The 15,274-nt window shown below is 40.6% G+C and overlaps 1 protein-coding gene across 1 annotated transcript in view; it reads left to right on the top strand.

Annotated features, from left to right (window-relative positions):
* The window catches only part of FZD3 (frizzled class receptor 3), a 60,695-nt gene extending 45,718 nt beyond the window's left edge, over positions 1-14,977 (top strand). The window contains exons 5-7 of the mRNA XM_050893782.1: positions 11,569-11,717; positions 13,626-13,859; positions 14,549-14,977. Of these exons, the coding sequence (XP_050749739.1) occupies positions 11,569-11,717; positions 13,626-13,859; positions 14,549-14,762 (597 nt within the window). The 3' untranslated portion in view covers positions 14,763-14,977. The remainder of the gene's footprint in view (positions 1-11,568; positions 11,718-13,625; positions 13,860-14,548) is intronic.
* Positions 14,978-15,274: the final 297 nt, after the last annotated feature.

The following is a 15,274-nucleotide window of genomic DNA, read 5'->3' as shown; positions in this document are numbered from 1 at the left end:
AAATTTTCTCAATTGATGTAATAACCCTGACACCAAATTATTTTTTAAAGGTTCAGTTGAACTGATTTTTTAAAGTCAAATAATGTAAATGATCATTAGTATTATTCCGTTCACACTATAACTTGAAAAAGAAGGCCTTTAGACTAATGAATATAGTATGTCTGTCTGTGGAAAATAAGAAATATTTTATAAATACCATGTTTACTAAAATAGCTATTTGTTTCTTCTCCCCTAAGTTCTGTATTTTTGCTTTAAGCTATGTTTTGGCTATTATTTGCATCTTTACAGAATTACACTAATCTGTTTCTTATGACTTCATCTCCATTGATTTCACAGTGTGGTAATTACTCATTCCGAACCATTTTTGGAACAAATATAATCTTATGTGCAACTATTTTTTTCGGTATGGCATTATGCGACTGACTGCATTGTGTTGGATCAAAAAAGACTGTAAGAAGAAAACAAAAATAAATGAAAAGTAATGAAAGGGTGCCAGGAATAAGATTCTGTTAGAGCTCGTCTTTGGAGGAGGAGGGTGTAAGAGTGTACATAGCCTTGCCAAAGAAGAGTAAGAAGGGATGCAGTTGCAGTTTTAGAAATCCATAAAGGACATGAAAAAAGAGCTGTTGAAGTCAAATGGCAGTGCTGGCAGAATGATAACGTGGTCATGAATAAACTTCAGTTGGAAATTAGAGAATTACATGATGAATTGAGGAGGGGAGCTCATGATTTCAGGATAAAGCTGGATAACTGAATAGGCTTGTGTACCATTGCTGGCTGGAGCAGTGGAAGACTTGACTTGACCAAGGATGTTTCTTTTGTTCTGTGTTCTTAATGCCAAGTGTCTTCATTCAAGTAAGTGGGAGTTTATTAACGGGGATATATTCCAAGCCTGAGTCGTAGTAAGCTTGCTAAATTTTGTCTTGTAAGAATTGAATAAATTCAAGAAAGAATATCTACTGCCAAAATAGATACCAAGGCTGCAAAGATTTTAGTCCAAGTACATTTTTAGCAGCAGGGTTGACAGAAATATGATTTTCCAATTCATTAGGAGTTTTTTTTTCCTCTCTTATTGTTTGATTGCCAATGAAGTGCTAATACCTGAAGAAAAAAAATGCTATTTTTTCTGAATGGCAACAGGGAGCTTCCAGTCTCTCTGGCCATGGGACAAATCTGCCAAATGCAACCTATTGCAGCGACCCCTCAGTATCCCTAATTTGACAGATTTGCCAGTAATTCAAGTAGGCATTTCTTTAATCTTGTCTTCATCTCTGTGCAAGGTATATCAAGCAGTGTGTTGTGGGTGCCAGTAAAGAAGCATTTGCTGATAAAACTTTGTTTCAGCTGTAAGTTTATTGACCCATTTTAGCCCATGCCAACCGCAATCCCTGTTTGCACAAAGACAGAATACTACAGTAACGCCATCTGGTTCCACAACAGGGGTAAGGACAACTGCATGACATTTTCTTTGGGGAGCATTGGGATTGAAGTAAGAGAAATCTTAGTAGATCAGGTTTGTTTCATCCTTTGTGTTAGACACCTTTGGGTGAGTCATGCCTTGACTTGAAGTGGTACTTTGTCATTTTAATCCGTGCGTTAGTCACAGGTCTGTAAGGGAAAAAAGAGTTTATGGGTCCTTGGACCTGTTATGTCAGACAGCTACAGCTCATCCAAAAGGGGCTATTCGGGAGAGGGGCTGAAATGGTCCAAAGTGAGGAATATGTTCAAGAATTGTAACGCGATTCTTTTATTCCAGTGACAAGAGGAAAGATAAGCTGTGCCGGGGAAAACAACTGTCTGGCAGGTGGGGACGTGCTTGCTTTTTTCTCTCTGCAAAGGACACCCCACTTCAGCTTGCACATGTCTGCAGGAAAAGAAAAGAAAGGTCCAAGTCTCTCATGGGTACTACGCTCAAGTAGACTTGCCTTTCCCATGCTTAATGCCTGGCATTAGTGCTAAGAGACTCATGATACCAGTTCCTCATAATGGTAAAACAGAAGGCAGGTGCTTGGGCAATCTCTCTAATTACAAGCCATGGCTAGCACTTAAAAAATTAGTTGCCGTGATTGAATGCTGTCTTCTGATTCAAGATAAAGCCACAAATTACCAGACATCCTGATAGCTTCATTGAGATTTGGCTTTCCCTTGATAAACAGCGTGTTCTCCCAGAAGTAGTCTCCTGAAGCTGCAGAATCAACCTGTCCCAAGATTGTTGCGAGATACCTGTAAGGTGACCACTGAAGCTGTAGTCGTCTGCATTCCCATCCCATGAAAGCAAGAGCAGTTAGCATCAAACTTCTTGATGATTGCTGGTTACTGACACTGTGACTAACTGCAGGGCCTGAGGGCAAAAGCATTGGAGGCGAGTTATTAGACTCTAGTCATGAGTCGGGACCTTTTTAGTTGTCCTCTGGGATCCCTTTTCAAGAAGGAGATAGATGAGGAAAACGCTGCAGCGTTACCTTGTGAGAGGCCACTCTTCTGCTGTATTATTCTTTATTCAAGCTATTTTTCCAGTAGGTGATTAGACTCCAGTGTTTTCCCCTGGCACAACGCAGACAAGGGCTGACTTCTGGTGAAAACCAGTGCAGTTCTATGAACTGAATGATTTCTTTCCCATATATTTCATTCCCATAACATGCCAGAGAAACTCAAAAGAAATTCTTCTAAAATATAATTCATTGCATTTAAAATGTTCTGTAGAGGCAGTTTTCATAAGGATGTATTTTTTAGGCACTTAAACAGATTAAATTCTTGAAAAAAATGTATTGCAGGTCAGTTCGGCATGGTGAGATGGATCTGCAGTGCCTGGGCTAACACTTAACTTCTGTGGTGAATAAGTTTCCTCCAGAATAGCCTGTATCCCATTAAGATGGTAATTTTATAAGCTTTTATTACAGTGTCTTATTTATTTATTTTTAGCTTGGGTTAGGTTTCGAAGCTATCTGTTACTGGCCCAAGTCTTGCCTAGGCTGATCACTTTGCTTTAATTTCCACTCTGGCTATATAGCAACTCGGTAGTTATTAAGTAAGTCTGGAGAATAGTTAGCAATGCTTTTTCATAATTGTTCTAACAATTTAATTTTTTTAATGTGAACCAACGGGCAGAGTTAATGCATGGTGCTTTCATGCCGCTGCGGCTGAGAAGAGTGCAACCGAGAGCAAGAAACAAAGAGCATCCGTGTTCTCACGTGATAGCGCAGAGCTGCGCCTTCAGAAATCCCACAGTCTGAATGATCGTATTTATTCTGCTTGGAATAGTCTGGCTATCTCGTGAGCCATGTGGCTTTTGGTATTTAGAGCCAGAAAAGTTTCCTTTTGTTTCTTTTGGATGCCGGGAGGTCTCCTGATCCCTGTTGAGACTGTTTCACACAGACTTGAGCTATTCTGAAGCTCCTGAAGTATGTATTGGCCTTGTCATTAGCTCTTAAATGAGGGCTAAATCAGGTTAGCCATTACCTTTTTTTCAGGTGCTTTTAGTTTGTCAATTCTTCAGCTTATGCAGCCTAGTAGCCAGAATGGTAGCATGGATTTGCTTGTTGGATAAGAGTAAAACAAGCAAGTTGCAGGATTTTAATAACCTGGAAAAATAATTTTATTTTACAGTGACTTTTTACTGGGAAACAAGCAGTGTGAGTATAATATTCTAAGTCTCAAAGCAATGACAGTGATGGAAATGGTTATGAAAGTGAGACTGTTGGATCAGATTCCCTTTGGTCTTTCCCCCACTTCTCCCATTTTCAACAAAAGGATGGGTTAATTTGAATTTCATTGCTTTTTATCCTTAGGGAAATATCAAATGATCAGCGTTATTGTGGAACTGTGCCCCAAAGGAGGGGGCCAGGTGTTGTGTTTGTGCTTTCACTTCACATATGCAGCAAGCTCATTAATTTGCGATTTCATACATTTTAGTGGGAAGAGGCCACTGGTCTCTGTCACTGAAAAGCAACCGTGATTGATCGTTCAGGGGCAGAAGGGGAAAATATTCAGAAATTAGTTATATAAGCATCTTAAATTAACAGCGTGCCTACAAAGAAGCGTTGTTTTTCCCTGGAGGAATGCTGAAATTGATGTTTTTAACCTCCTTTCTGAACACCTGCCACTGTGTGTTTCAGTAGGGAAGCAATGCATTCAAACTAATGTCTTTTTGTATTCACTAAGGAAAGTACATTTCTGTTTGATGATCTGTACCAACCCAGCTGCTACGCTAACCCAGCAGATGGGAGGAAAAAAACGGGTTACAGAAACCTCGCTATCGCATATGCAATCTTTGTATCTGACAGAACTTGTTTGTTGGTCTTCACTAGGTGAAACATCGGTGCCCATGCTGCTTGTGAGACATGTCTGAACAGAATAGAGCGGAGCGTAGAGCACACAACCCAAACCCCTGCGTCTACATCTCATTGCCTATTTTTTCTTGTTAGCTGAACGCCTCTGAAGGCCTAGAGCTGCACAGCAAGACAAATTCCGTTCAGGGACTCAGATCCGTGCAATCTAGCATTCACACGGGTGTCTGCATGAAGCCTGTCAAGGCTTTCCAATCACATCTTCATATGCGGCTGCCTTTGCAGCAGGTCCGACTCAATGTGCAAGGAACAGGCTGTCACTCAAGAACGATGCTAACTGATTCGTGCCGGCTTTGCTAAATTGCCATGTTCTCATGTTGCTAGAGTGCACGAGCCCCTCTTCCATCTCCGGGAAAGCGATCGGGTATGAAGGAAAATGGAGAATCACCACCAATGTTATCTTTCCTCTAGGAGAGGTTCTCATCTTGAAGGACATTGCCACTGGCTGCCTTCTGGTCTCTGTTTCCTTGACACTGTCTGCCCTCATGGAAAGGCAGCTCCTGATGTTCAGAGCAGACCAGCGTGCTTGTAAGACAGGCTTTTATCTAGGAAGAAAGGTATTATCACAGTTTTTTAAGGCCCAGAGATCTGCAGTGTCTCTAGATTTGAGTCAGTGGCTTGCCAATATATAAGAGGTATTCTGAAAGCCTTTGATACACGATAATGAGGAGAGCGCTGAGGTTAACAGACATAAAGAAGGGTCTGGCAAGTGGGAAACAGAAGAAATTACTGAATTAAATTACTTAGTAGATGTTCACAGTTACTGTTTCAGCTGATAACATGAGTGCAGCAGGCCTAAACTGTAGTATCACTTTTAAGAGGTTTTTTTCCTCATTGGCTGCATCTGCAGTGGAACTCACTCTCTAATATTAAAGGGATCGCTTTTCTAATGGGATTCGTGCTTCTCCATCTGTGCCAAACAAGTAATAGTATTTGAGAGCTGTTATTTTATAGCTGAAACAGTGTTCGCCCTCTACTTTTAGATGCACATTGGGACTTTTTATTAGTGTTTCACAACTTGGATTACTTGCAGAACAAGACTGAAAGTTGAAGTTAATGCTCATACAGAACTAATTTCAAGGGAAATTACTGTAATGTATAATCTGCGGTTAACGTTGAAGTCCTAAAATAGACAGCTAAGGTGAGCTGGATGGTGCTGCAGTTGCGGAGGGTATTTTGTGATCAAGTACCCCTTTAGATTCCTAGTTTGCAAGCTGAATATCTAAAACTCCTGTCAGTGTTTAAATGATTAGGGGAGGGCATGAGGATGTCCCACATCTCTACAGGAAGGGTAGAGGGATGTAGCGTGTTACTATATGAAGATCATTGCAGTACATCAATGACATGTTGCAACCCAAAAATGTAACGAAGAATGCCTTCAACATACCTTGCTAAAATACTCTTATATCTTTAATTGTAGCTTCAGAAGCTACATACCATGCACTTATCGAAGCACAAACAATAATAGGCTGTATTTCTTAGGCTCATCTTTTCTTGTGCCACTGAGAGTGTGTTTTTTATGATATTTAACAGTCTTACCTCCTGAGTAAATTACAACATAATAACTATTAGCAGTGCTTTGCTTGCATTGTAATTCTATAAAAGAAGAGGAAACTCTGCACATAGAGTTCACATTAGTGATTTTTACTGCTTGTTATTACATTATTTGTTATGTGTAGTTATATGGAGCTCAGCATAAGTCAGCAGCTGTGAAGGGTTTTGTAGAAAAATAAGAGATGAAAACACATTTTAAATTCTTAGTAACTGCATTTCAGTTTCTTTTCCTCCTTTCAGTTACGTCATAGTTTAGCTTTCGGGGGGGGGGGGGTGTTTCTTTGATATTTGTAGCAAACAGTATCAATGGTGTAAGTTTGCCCATTTTGTTGTTCTCATAAAAGAACTGCCACATTGTCATTCCAAACTTCTTACTGGAGAGAGATTTTCTCCGAGAATACAATTTTAAAAGAAAAACTTGTTTTCATGTTCTTGCCATCTATCAATTTCCAAACTGTATATTCCACCACACTTCAATTTTAGTACTTCTAAAATTGCAACCATTTTTCACTCAAAGTTGAAATATTTCTGTTAGAAAGAACAATAAATGCATGCTGTTTCTTTAGATGTTTCCCAGTATCCTCACTTGTAAGGAGGTATATAGACCCAATTAGTGCTTGAAGAAGTTTGCATTTGTTTAAACTCAAACATATTTGTTTATATTCTGAATTTTTTAAAACACAGATGGACAGTGCATCAAGTGACCTTATTACATAAGCATGGATGGCATCAGAGACCTGAGTGTCTCATTTGTCGATTAATCAGTCCGCCCATTTTTCTTCCTTTCTGTTATACACAAAATTTGGGTGACTTCTCTCTTGCCTCAAATTTGCAAAAGGCATTCTGCAAAGAACCGAACAAAGCTGAGCTAACGGGGCTGGAGAAGAGGAGAAAATTATAATCTCTGCAGACATGGGAGGATGGTCTTCTACAACATCTAGGACCGCATTATATATTCCCTGCATCATCTTCTCTCTCCAAGAAGATAAATAGAAACTGGGGATCTTTTCCAGTTTTCACTGTTGTCTTCAAAGGTGGTTGCACACGTAGATGTCATATGGTTTTAAAGACGTCTTCAATTTAATGAAGCGTTGTGTCTCCTCTTTTAGTCATTCAACTGAGAGAAGTTGTAAAAATTAAGATGCTGATTATTTTAGAAGTGTGGACAGTGTTACAGCAGTAGCTTTTTGTCTAAGTACTCCCCCAGAAAATTATTGAGGTTTCATGTGTTGGAGTTGGATACTTCTGGAAGAATTTGGGTCCTGCACAATGAATTCATCGAGAAAAGGAAGAACAAGTGATTTTGTAGTGCTGGAATTGCTGCCATTGCTGCTTCAGCTGATCCATGCTTGCCTCAGTAGTCCTAGTTACCTGGATTTTCTCAGCAGGAGGCATAAATAGTAATAGACAAGCTGAGCTTTGGAAGCTGAGGGTGTATAAAAAATGGTTTTAAAATAGCAGAAGTGCTACTGAAACAGTTTCAACATGCTCACTGTCAGTGGGGATTTACTATAAATAAGGACCCTTATTTCTAGATCTGTCAATGCTGTGGTTGTGTAGCTGAGCAGATCACATTAGCAGATGCTTTTGGAAAATGTTTTGCATTTGAGTAAAGTGGTGTGTAAAGTTTGGATATGCCAGGTCAAATTATAATTTCATGTATTGTGAATATATCTAACCACGTTGAAGTCTGCAATACTTTGCTGTTGTAAGTTGTATTTTTTACTCTTCCTAAATAGCCGGGCAGTATAGCAAAAGTGAAAGTCTCCTGGATTTAAGTTTTGAGGGTGAACACGAGTGAGCTTTTGCGTAGTTTTACTGCTTTTAAAAACTGTGCAACTTGTTCTCTGTGCTAAGAAAGAAAATGGCAGCGTTTTGGGCTCGGAGTTACATGAGCGCTATGCTTCTGGGAAATGGGCTTGGAGGCTTTGGGTTTAAACACCTGGTATTTTCAGTTTTATAAGCATGGAATAGTAATTCTGAGTTTTATTTTTCCTGTGTTAGTTATTATAAATGTCTCATAATCCGCAGATATATGTTGTTTAAAACAGGTGCAGTCGCTTTAGTATTAATGATCAGTGAGTCTAATATGTGTTACTACTTGAATTGCTTGCTTTGTGCGGAGAGGCTTATTTTCAAGAAATGTGTGTAATGATGTTTAATAACTTGCTTTGCCAAAGAGTAGGATGTTCTTCCTTTCACCTGAAAGTATTTGTTGTGTATATTTATTTTAATTTTGCTTGGAATTATTTCTAGCACCCAGCATGAATATGTTGAGCCAGAAGTTTTGATATCAAGTGATTTACTATAATATCTGCATGGAAGTAATATAATTTACTTAGTGCAACAGGGATTTGTAATATACTCAGTATGGGCGATAGTACACATCACAGCACCTGATTTCTGTTGGCTGTAACATAAAGCAATATGACTCAGTCAATAAAATAAAGATGTCCTGTAGTACAGTGAGCAACTGAGAGCTTTAGTGCTAGAACTGTTGTTTTATTCTTAATGCAAGAATCAAAATTAAAACCCCTTCAGGCCAGTAGTTATGCCAGGGGAGACATGGCCCAGCAGACAAGCATTATATGTAAATATAAAAATTTACCTGAATATTACCTTCATTAAGAAACGATGAATTTCACCATTTATTCCACTTAATGCCACATTTGCACATTATGAAATGAGATAATAAGGTTAATTTTTGAGAGCTTAATTTTGCTGCATAATTTTTTATTGGGTAATTGTTAATATTTTTTTTTCTTGAGTGGAATCTCACAGGTTGACTACAAAACCACCTAGAAAGCCTTCAGACTCATTTTGCGTGGTTAAATGGTTGCAAGCATAGGAAGGTCCATCGTGTTGTCAAAGACCCTTCAACATCAGTGTTTTTCCTGGGGCAGAGTTTGATGGAAAGCATACGAAGCAGTGCTGAGGAAAGAACGGACATGGGGAGAGCCTTGATCCCACTTCATTCAAAGATGAACTCTAAGAAACATCTTATAATAATGCTTATTATGTTTCTACATTTAACTGAAAGATGAGCATGTCGTTACTGAAGACCAATATCGATGGTCCCGAATTCTTGTCATGTTCTAGCCTGCCACAGTTGTGCTGTGTGATTTTGGGCAAGACACTTAAATTCTCATTTTCCATCTACGATGGTGATACTGTTAAAAAATGGGTAATAATACAAAGTATTAAAACAGTGACTGCTGTATTTTCACTGGTCCACGTAGAAGCTGTGCTGCCCCTCAGCATTATATGGTTGGAAAATCATGGGGCATGAGCCTATTTCTGGCAAATCTGACTACATTGAATTCAGATTTTCAGTTGGGGAAAAAAAAGATCCTGTTTCTTGATGCTGTTTTAGGAGATTGTATACATGTTTCTACATTAATATAGGCTCGTAGGATCAGAGGCAAGCTCTGACTGTCACTGTCAACATCTTTCGTAAACTGATAACACTCAACCTTAAAAGACGCCCGTCCCCACGATTCTTATTTGAAAGCTATTCCAAAATCTTGCTCCTGTAAGGATGGCATTTCTTCATGGGTGATGCAGCCATATTTCTTTCCTATCGCTTAGCTTAAATACTCCTAGGTGGTTTTTTCCCACATTTCAGTGTTTAGATATTTCATGTTATATAGCAATTATTTTTTTCACACCTTTGAGTCTTTGTAGGCCAGACAAACTTCTTGCAAGATAGGCTGTCTGCTCCCTGTCATCCTACTAGCCGTTCCCTATACCCCTCTGCTTTCCAGGAAGATGAATTCAAACTGAATTCCCAGAACTGGACAAAGTACTCCAGTCTCACTCTTACCTTACAGAGCAATGTTCCCCTGGCTTGAAACAGCTTGTTTGATATTTTCTTCTGTTTTAAACAGGCCGGTAGATATCCAGATCGCTTTCTGAAGTATAACGGTTTTTATCAGCTGCGTCACCATCAGTCTCAAAGGTGTTGCTGCAGGTACTCCTTGTTGGAAAGAGACCTAATTTCATGAGCATCTCCCCATGATTAAACAGCCCCAAACCTTCCTGCCCTACTAATCCTTGAGCCATCTGTGGACCTTTGTTATCCTGTTATGTACGTGCTTTATTTCTGTTGGGATCAGGAGAATTTAACAGGAGATCAATCAAATTTCCACTTGCTTAAATGTCTTTCCCAGCCTTAGCATTACACATCCTAAAGCCATTCTGGTGAGAACCTTATACTGTCAATGTGTCATGATATGAGACAATCACTGACGTCTTCCCCTCGCCTGTCAAGTTCCTTTTCTGCCTCATGTCCGCTGCTTTTAGCCGTGCTCCTCTCGAGCAGAGATCCTTCTGCTCTGGATCTGCTCTGGTTAAAGGCCTGTCAGTCCTTACCAAGGAGTCCCCAGCTACAGGATCTCCTTCCCTCCCTTCTGGTCTGCCTTCTGCTCTTGCCATCACGTCTCCCGTCCTTTCACGTTATCTGCTTATCATTCGCGTTCTCTCTTGGTCCCTGGCTGGCTTCATTTTCTTTCTCTGCTTACAGGACTACCCGCTCTTCTCCTTTATTGTGCCATCTCTGTTCATAGTCCTCATCCCCTGTTATAATAAAAATTTTCAAGGTGTTTTGCAGACCCATTCCTTGAGACTCAGCCTTGCTGTGGTCAGTTTTATTGTCTTCCCTGGTTGCTGACTGCATTGAGTCTTTTGACTGATCCCTCATTTAGGTTTTCTGACCAGCTCTCCCTCAGCTGTGATGAAAAGCAGGGAACCTCTTCCTATACCCCAAGTCATTTAATGGCCAGTGGATGTTTGAGATCTAGAGTACCTCCCATGGTCACAGCGTAAGTGACAGTGTCACACAAATGCTTACAGAGGACTTAATTACACCAGAATAAGTTAGTTCCTTTCCTCTACAGCCTTCTTGTAAGAAGATGGTGGTATCTTTCAGGCTTGCACTTGAAGTTCTCTGTCCTTGAAGGTTCAGTTTTTGAGCTGGGTTATCGATTCAAGAGAGTGCCTGGATGCCTATTTGTTTTAAAACTACCTTACAGACCTTCCTGGAAATAATATCTTTGTATCTTCTCTGCATCTTTTCCAAACAAAGCCTTTGTATATCAAAATCTTTGCAAAAATAGATCTTGTGAGCTTTTTCAAACTCAGTTGATCCCCCTGAAGAAATGGGCAGAGGTAGGGGTTTTGCCGGGTCGTAAGAATCGGGCAGTCGTACCTGGACGATGCCTCGACTTCCTGAGGGAGGGGAACTACAGGTCTAACCCTCCACTGAAGGCTAAGGAATAAAGGATCAGCGTTGAACATCCCATGAAGCATTTCACTGCGATTTTTCCCAACAGCAAATGTAGCACCTGGTTTTATATAGGTTAACTCCATCAAAGAAATGAGTCTTTATAATTTGTAGGCTAGAAAATATTTCACAATTATTCAGGGCACGGACAAAAGACCAGAAATACAAATAAAGGCCAAGACCTCACAGCAGTTGAATCTTTTGTTTTACTCAACAGTGGGCTGTACAACACACTCGGTCATGCTCGCTAGAGCCACGAAACAAAGGAACCCTGTTGATGTTTACTTTGGCTCAAGGCAGAGACAGTTATTTTAAATGAGTTGTTAATAAATGGAGTATGAACGATGATGAGTTGTATAATCTTCTTGTCTCTTTTTTTCTCTCTAGGTCACTCAGATGAGTCGTCCAGATTTGATTCTCTTTCTCATGAAATATCTCATGGCTTTGGTCGTTGGGATACCCTCTGTCTTCTGGGTTGGAAGCAAAAAGACCTGTTTTGAGTGGGCTAGCTTTTTCCACGGGCGCAGGAAAAAAGAGTGCGTATTGATATCTAATAGATAAACTGGTTGAGTACTGGCAAATAATCTCCTCTTCCCTTGTAGTCCTGGAAGAGTATTTTGGTTAGTTTTTCATGGAGGCAAAGACAGGAATAGATAGGGGCAGTTTTCTTAGAAATCTCTCACTGTCCAAAATGGAGCAAGGAAGGACGAGACAAACAACAGCTCAAAAAACCCCTGAAGAATTGTCGCTTATTTTTCTGTAATTGTTCTTTGGTCCCAGAATCAAATCTACATTGTTCCATCTGTTTTCAAAACATTTTTTAATAAGAATTAGGTTTCAGTTGAATACTACAACTTCTCTGCCGTTTACTAAGAGGTGGAATTGAAAGTTTTTATTTATAAACGTGCTTATCTAGTCAACTGAATCAGATCTTTAAATTGAAATTAAATGTAAGTTCTTTTCACCATGATTGCAGTTGCAGTTAAAAGCAATTGTCTCTGCTTTTAGTCTTCCCTTATGCGTTAGTGCCAAAGCACAGTTTGATAAAATGACGGTAAGAAGGTCTTACAGCTTCTATAAGGTTGAAATTAATTTAGACTAAGGTATGGCATAAATTTAGAGACTATATGATTTTGTAATAGCTATGAATAGCTATTTTCATAATCATAAATATTGTCTTTCAAGTAGATGTTTCAAAATAGATGCACAAATACAGCAAGCCTTTAAGTGACTACTCCATGACTTTGACTTGTCCGTCCTTAGCAGAACTGGCTTTCTGCTGAGGTTAAAGTAAAATTACCTTCTGTAAAGTTGGAGTCAATTTTTCTTTATTCGAAAGATAACCTACTAAGATATGCACAGGGTTAGCAACAACTTAATATGATTTTAATACATGTACATATATTTAGATAGGATTTACATAGAGGTGACATACTAGTTTGGTGGGTAGAGGACAGGAATAGAGTTAATGAAGGCAGAGGAAGCTGTTTTACAGGACTGGCTATCTCAGGGAGAGCTGGGTGGCTCCTGAAGTGCCATCCTCTCTCCTGGTGCAGCTAGGCAGCAGAGGAGCTCCCACGCACGGCAGCGTCTGGCTGGAGCCAGATTCCTTTGCCGGCCCCGTTCATTGAGCAGTAAGAGGCAGAGCAGATACAAACCTCCCTCCTCAGGTAGCCTGTGATCCTCTGTGAGCAAGAAAATTAAGAGGAGGAGCTAGCCAGGCAGAGGAAACGGAACATGAAAGAATAATGTAGAGAAGGGGAGGGGAGGAAAAGGCCTCCCCACAAAAAAGAGATTAAAAAAAAAAAAACCCAAGGAATGTAGAGGATGTGATAGCACCTCCTTTCATCCTGCTGCGGTAGAAAGGCCAAGTGTGTGCCCCTCTGCCAGCCCTTCCCAGCAAGGGATTTCAGCTAACAGAGAAGCTGTGAGACTGTCACCACTGATCTGAGGGCTACAGGCCAGTTGCTTATGCGTTATTATATATGTTGTAGTTCATCGGTGTTCTCCTCCTGCTGCCAGTTTTAATCCAGATTTTAAATGCTCCTTTGAGTGAGGAAGCGGCTTCCCGTGTTCCCGGAGAGACAGTTCCCTGGGTAACCTGAGCTTGCTGAGTCACAGCGCTGTCCCAAGGATTTCTCTCGTAACAATATTCGCGAACTAAGGCCATAAGCACATACACTGCAATTATTCCACGTCTAGGCTAGAGGATCAGATACAGGGAGTAGGAAGGATTCGAGAATACGAACTTTGCTAAAATATCCAAATGTAGAGGTGCTTCAAAATTAGGCAAATAGGGACATTATCATGTAACTAGATGGTCTCATTTGCCAAGCTGTAATATTTGTCTGTTCTGTTGGTAAAATAGTTACAGTGCTGTTACTGCAATCACTTTTATATTGCAGTCATTAATGTTAACTATTCAAATTGCATGTCTCGTTCAGAGTTGTAAATGAGAGTCGTCAAGTGCTGCAAGAGCCAGACTTTGCTCAGTCTCTTCTGAGAGATCCCAATACCCCCATCATCCGAAAGTCAAGAGGCACTTCTACCCAGGGCACCTCGACTCACGCCTCCTCTACCCAGCTGGCAATGATGGACGACCAAAGGAGCAAGGCAGGCAGCGTCCACAGCAAAGTGAGCAGCTACCACGGCAGCCTGCACCGATCGCGTGACGGCCGGTACGTTTCTTCTCTTTAAAATCTTGTAGAAAATTGGACGAGCCTCTGCTAGCCGGACGTTTGGCCATCACGTTGCTAAAACTGGAAGTTCTGCTAATATTTACTTTCTCTGATTGCATCTCCCCTCCCTGTTAGTGTCTGGATTGGAAAGAGAAAAAATATCATGATCTTTTCAGAGTCTGCGCTAGTCTTCACGAATTACACGGCATGAACGTGTTCAGCGCTGGTTTTCCTGCAAAGGCAGTGATCTGTGTTACATCATCTAAGTGCGTGGGAAAACAGATCTGTCCTAAAGTCAGCTCAGTATTTTTGTGGCTGCTTTTGTCTGTGTGTAAATTGATTTTGTTTCTGTAAATAGTCCTAGCCCTGCTGAAGTAAACAATAAAAGTTACCAACTCTAACTTGAGGTGTAGTTAAGGTTTGTAACATAATTTATCATCAAGCATTTTACTCAACTAATTATCAATACTATACATAGCGCTGTAGTAAGAACCAAGCTGCATAAGGAGTTGAAACAATTTGCCTGGGGCTGGATAAGCTAAATGACTGAGCCAAACAGAGAACAACTTTTTTCACAAAAGCAGAGGGTTTGTGTGTGTGTGCGTGCACATGCACCGCGATTTATTTACATTCTTTCATGACTGCGGCGGTAACAGTAGTAGTAATTGTCCTCTATTTTTATAAATTAGGTACACTCCCTGCAGCTACAGAGGCGTAGAAGAAAGACTACCTCACGGCAGCATGTCACGACTGACTGATCATTCCAGGCATAGCAGTTCTCATCGGCTTAATGAACAGTCACGTCACAGCAGCATCAGGGATCTCAGCAGCAACCCAATGACACACATCACGCACGGGACCAGCATGAACCGCGTTATCGAAGAGGATGGCACCAGCGCCTGAGCCGCTTTTATCGCAAAGGAGTAGTTGATGTGGTTGCACGGCTCGCGGTCCCTTCCTCGGTGATGTGATAATGCTCAGTATTATCATGCCTCTCATCGGGTGCTGATTTTGTGCATCAGGAAGCCGAAACTGGCTTCTTCGTGTTGAAGCCAGCGTTCTTGTACTTGCGTCAGAGCTAGAGTGTTCAGCAATCTTGAATTATTGAGTAAAAAGCTGGTTGCCTCATTTGAACCCATCTGTAGGTAATTATTTATTCGATAACTGTTACTCATCAGACACCATTGCTGAATTTCTTACTCTTTGTTGAAAAAAATCTCCCCCTCCCTCTGACGGCTCCGCACGTCGGTAGGTGTTACCCTTGAAAACTCGCTGGCAGGGTCACGCTGAGATTTTTTCTTGCAAGGCTTAAGGGAACTCTTGACTATTGAAGGAATTCCTCCGCGCACCTCTCTGATTAGATAACGAACTGATACGTGTTTTCATCAAGCGCAGGGGGAGGGGACGCATATTAA

Source organism: Gymnogyps californianus, chromosome 3 (genome assembly GCF_018139145.2).
Source record: "Gymnogyps californianus isolate 813 chromosome 3, ASM1813914v2, whole genome shotgun sequence".
Taxonomy (NCBI): domain Eukaryota; kingdom Metazoa; phylum Chordata; class Aves; order Accipitriformes; family Cathartidae; genus Gymnogyps; species Gymnogyps californianus.
This window is presented reverse-complemented; position numbering and strand designations above follow the sequence as displayed.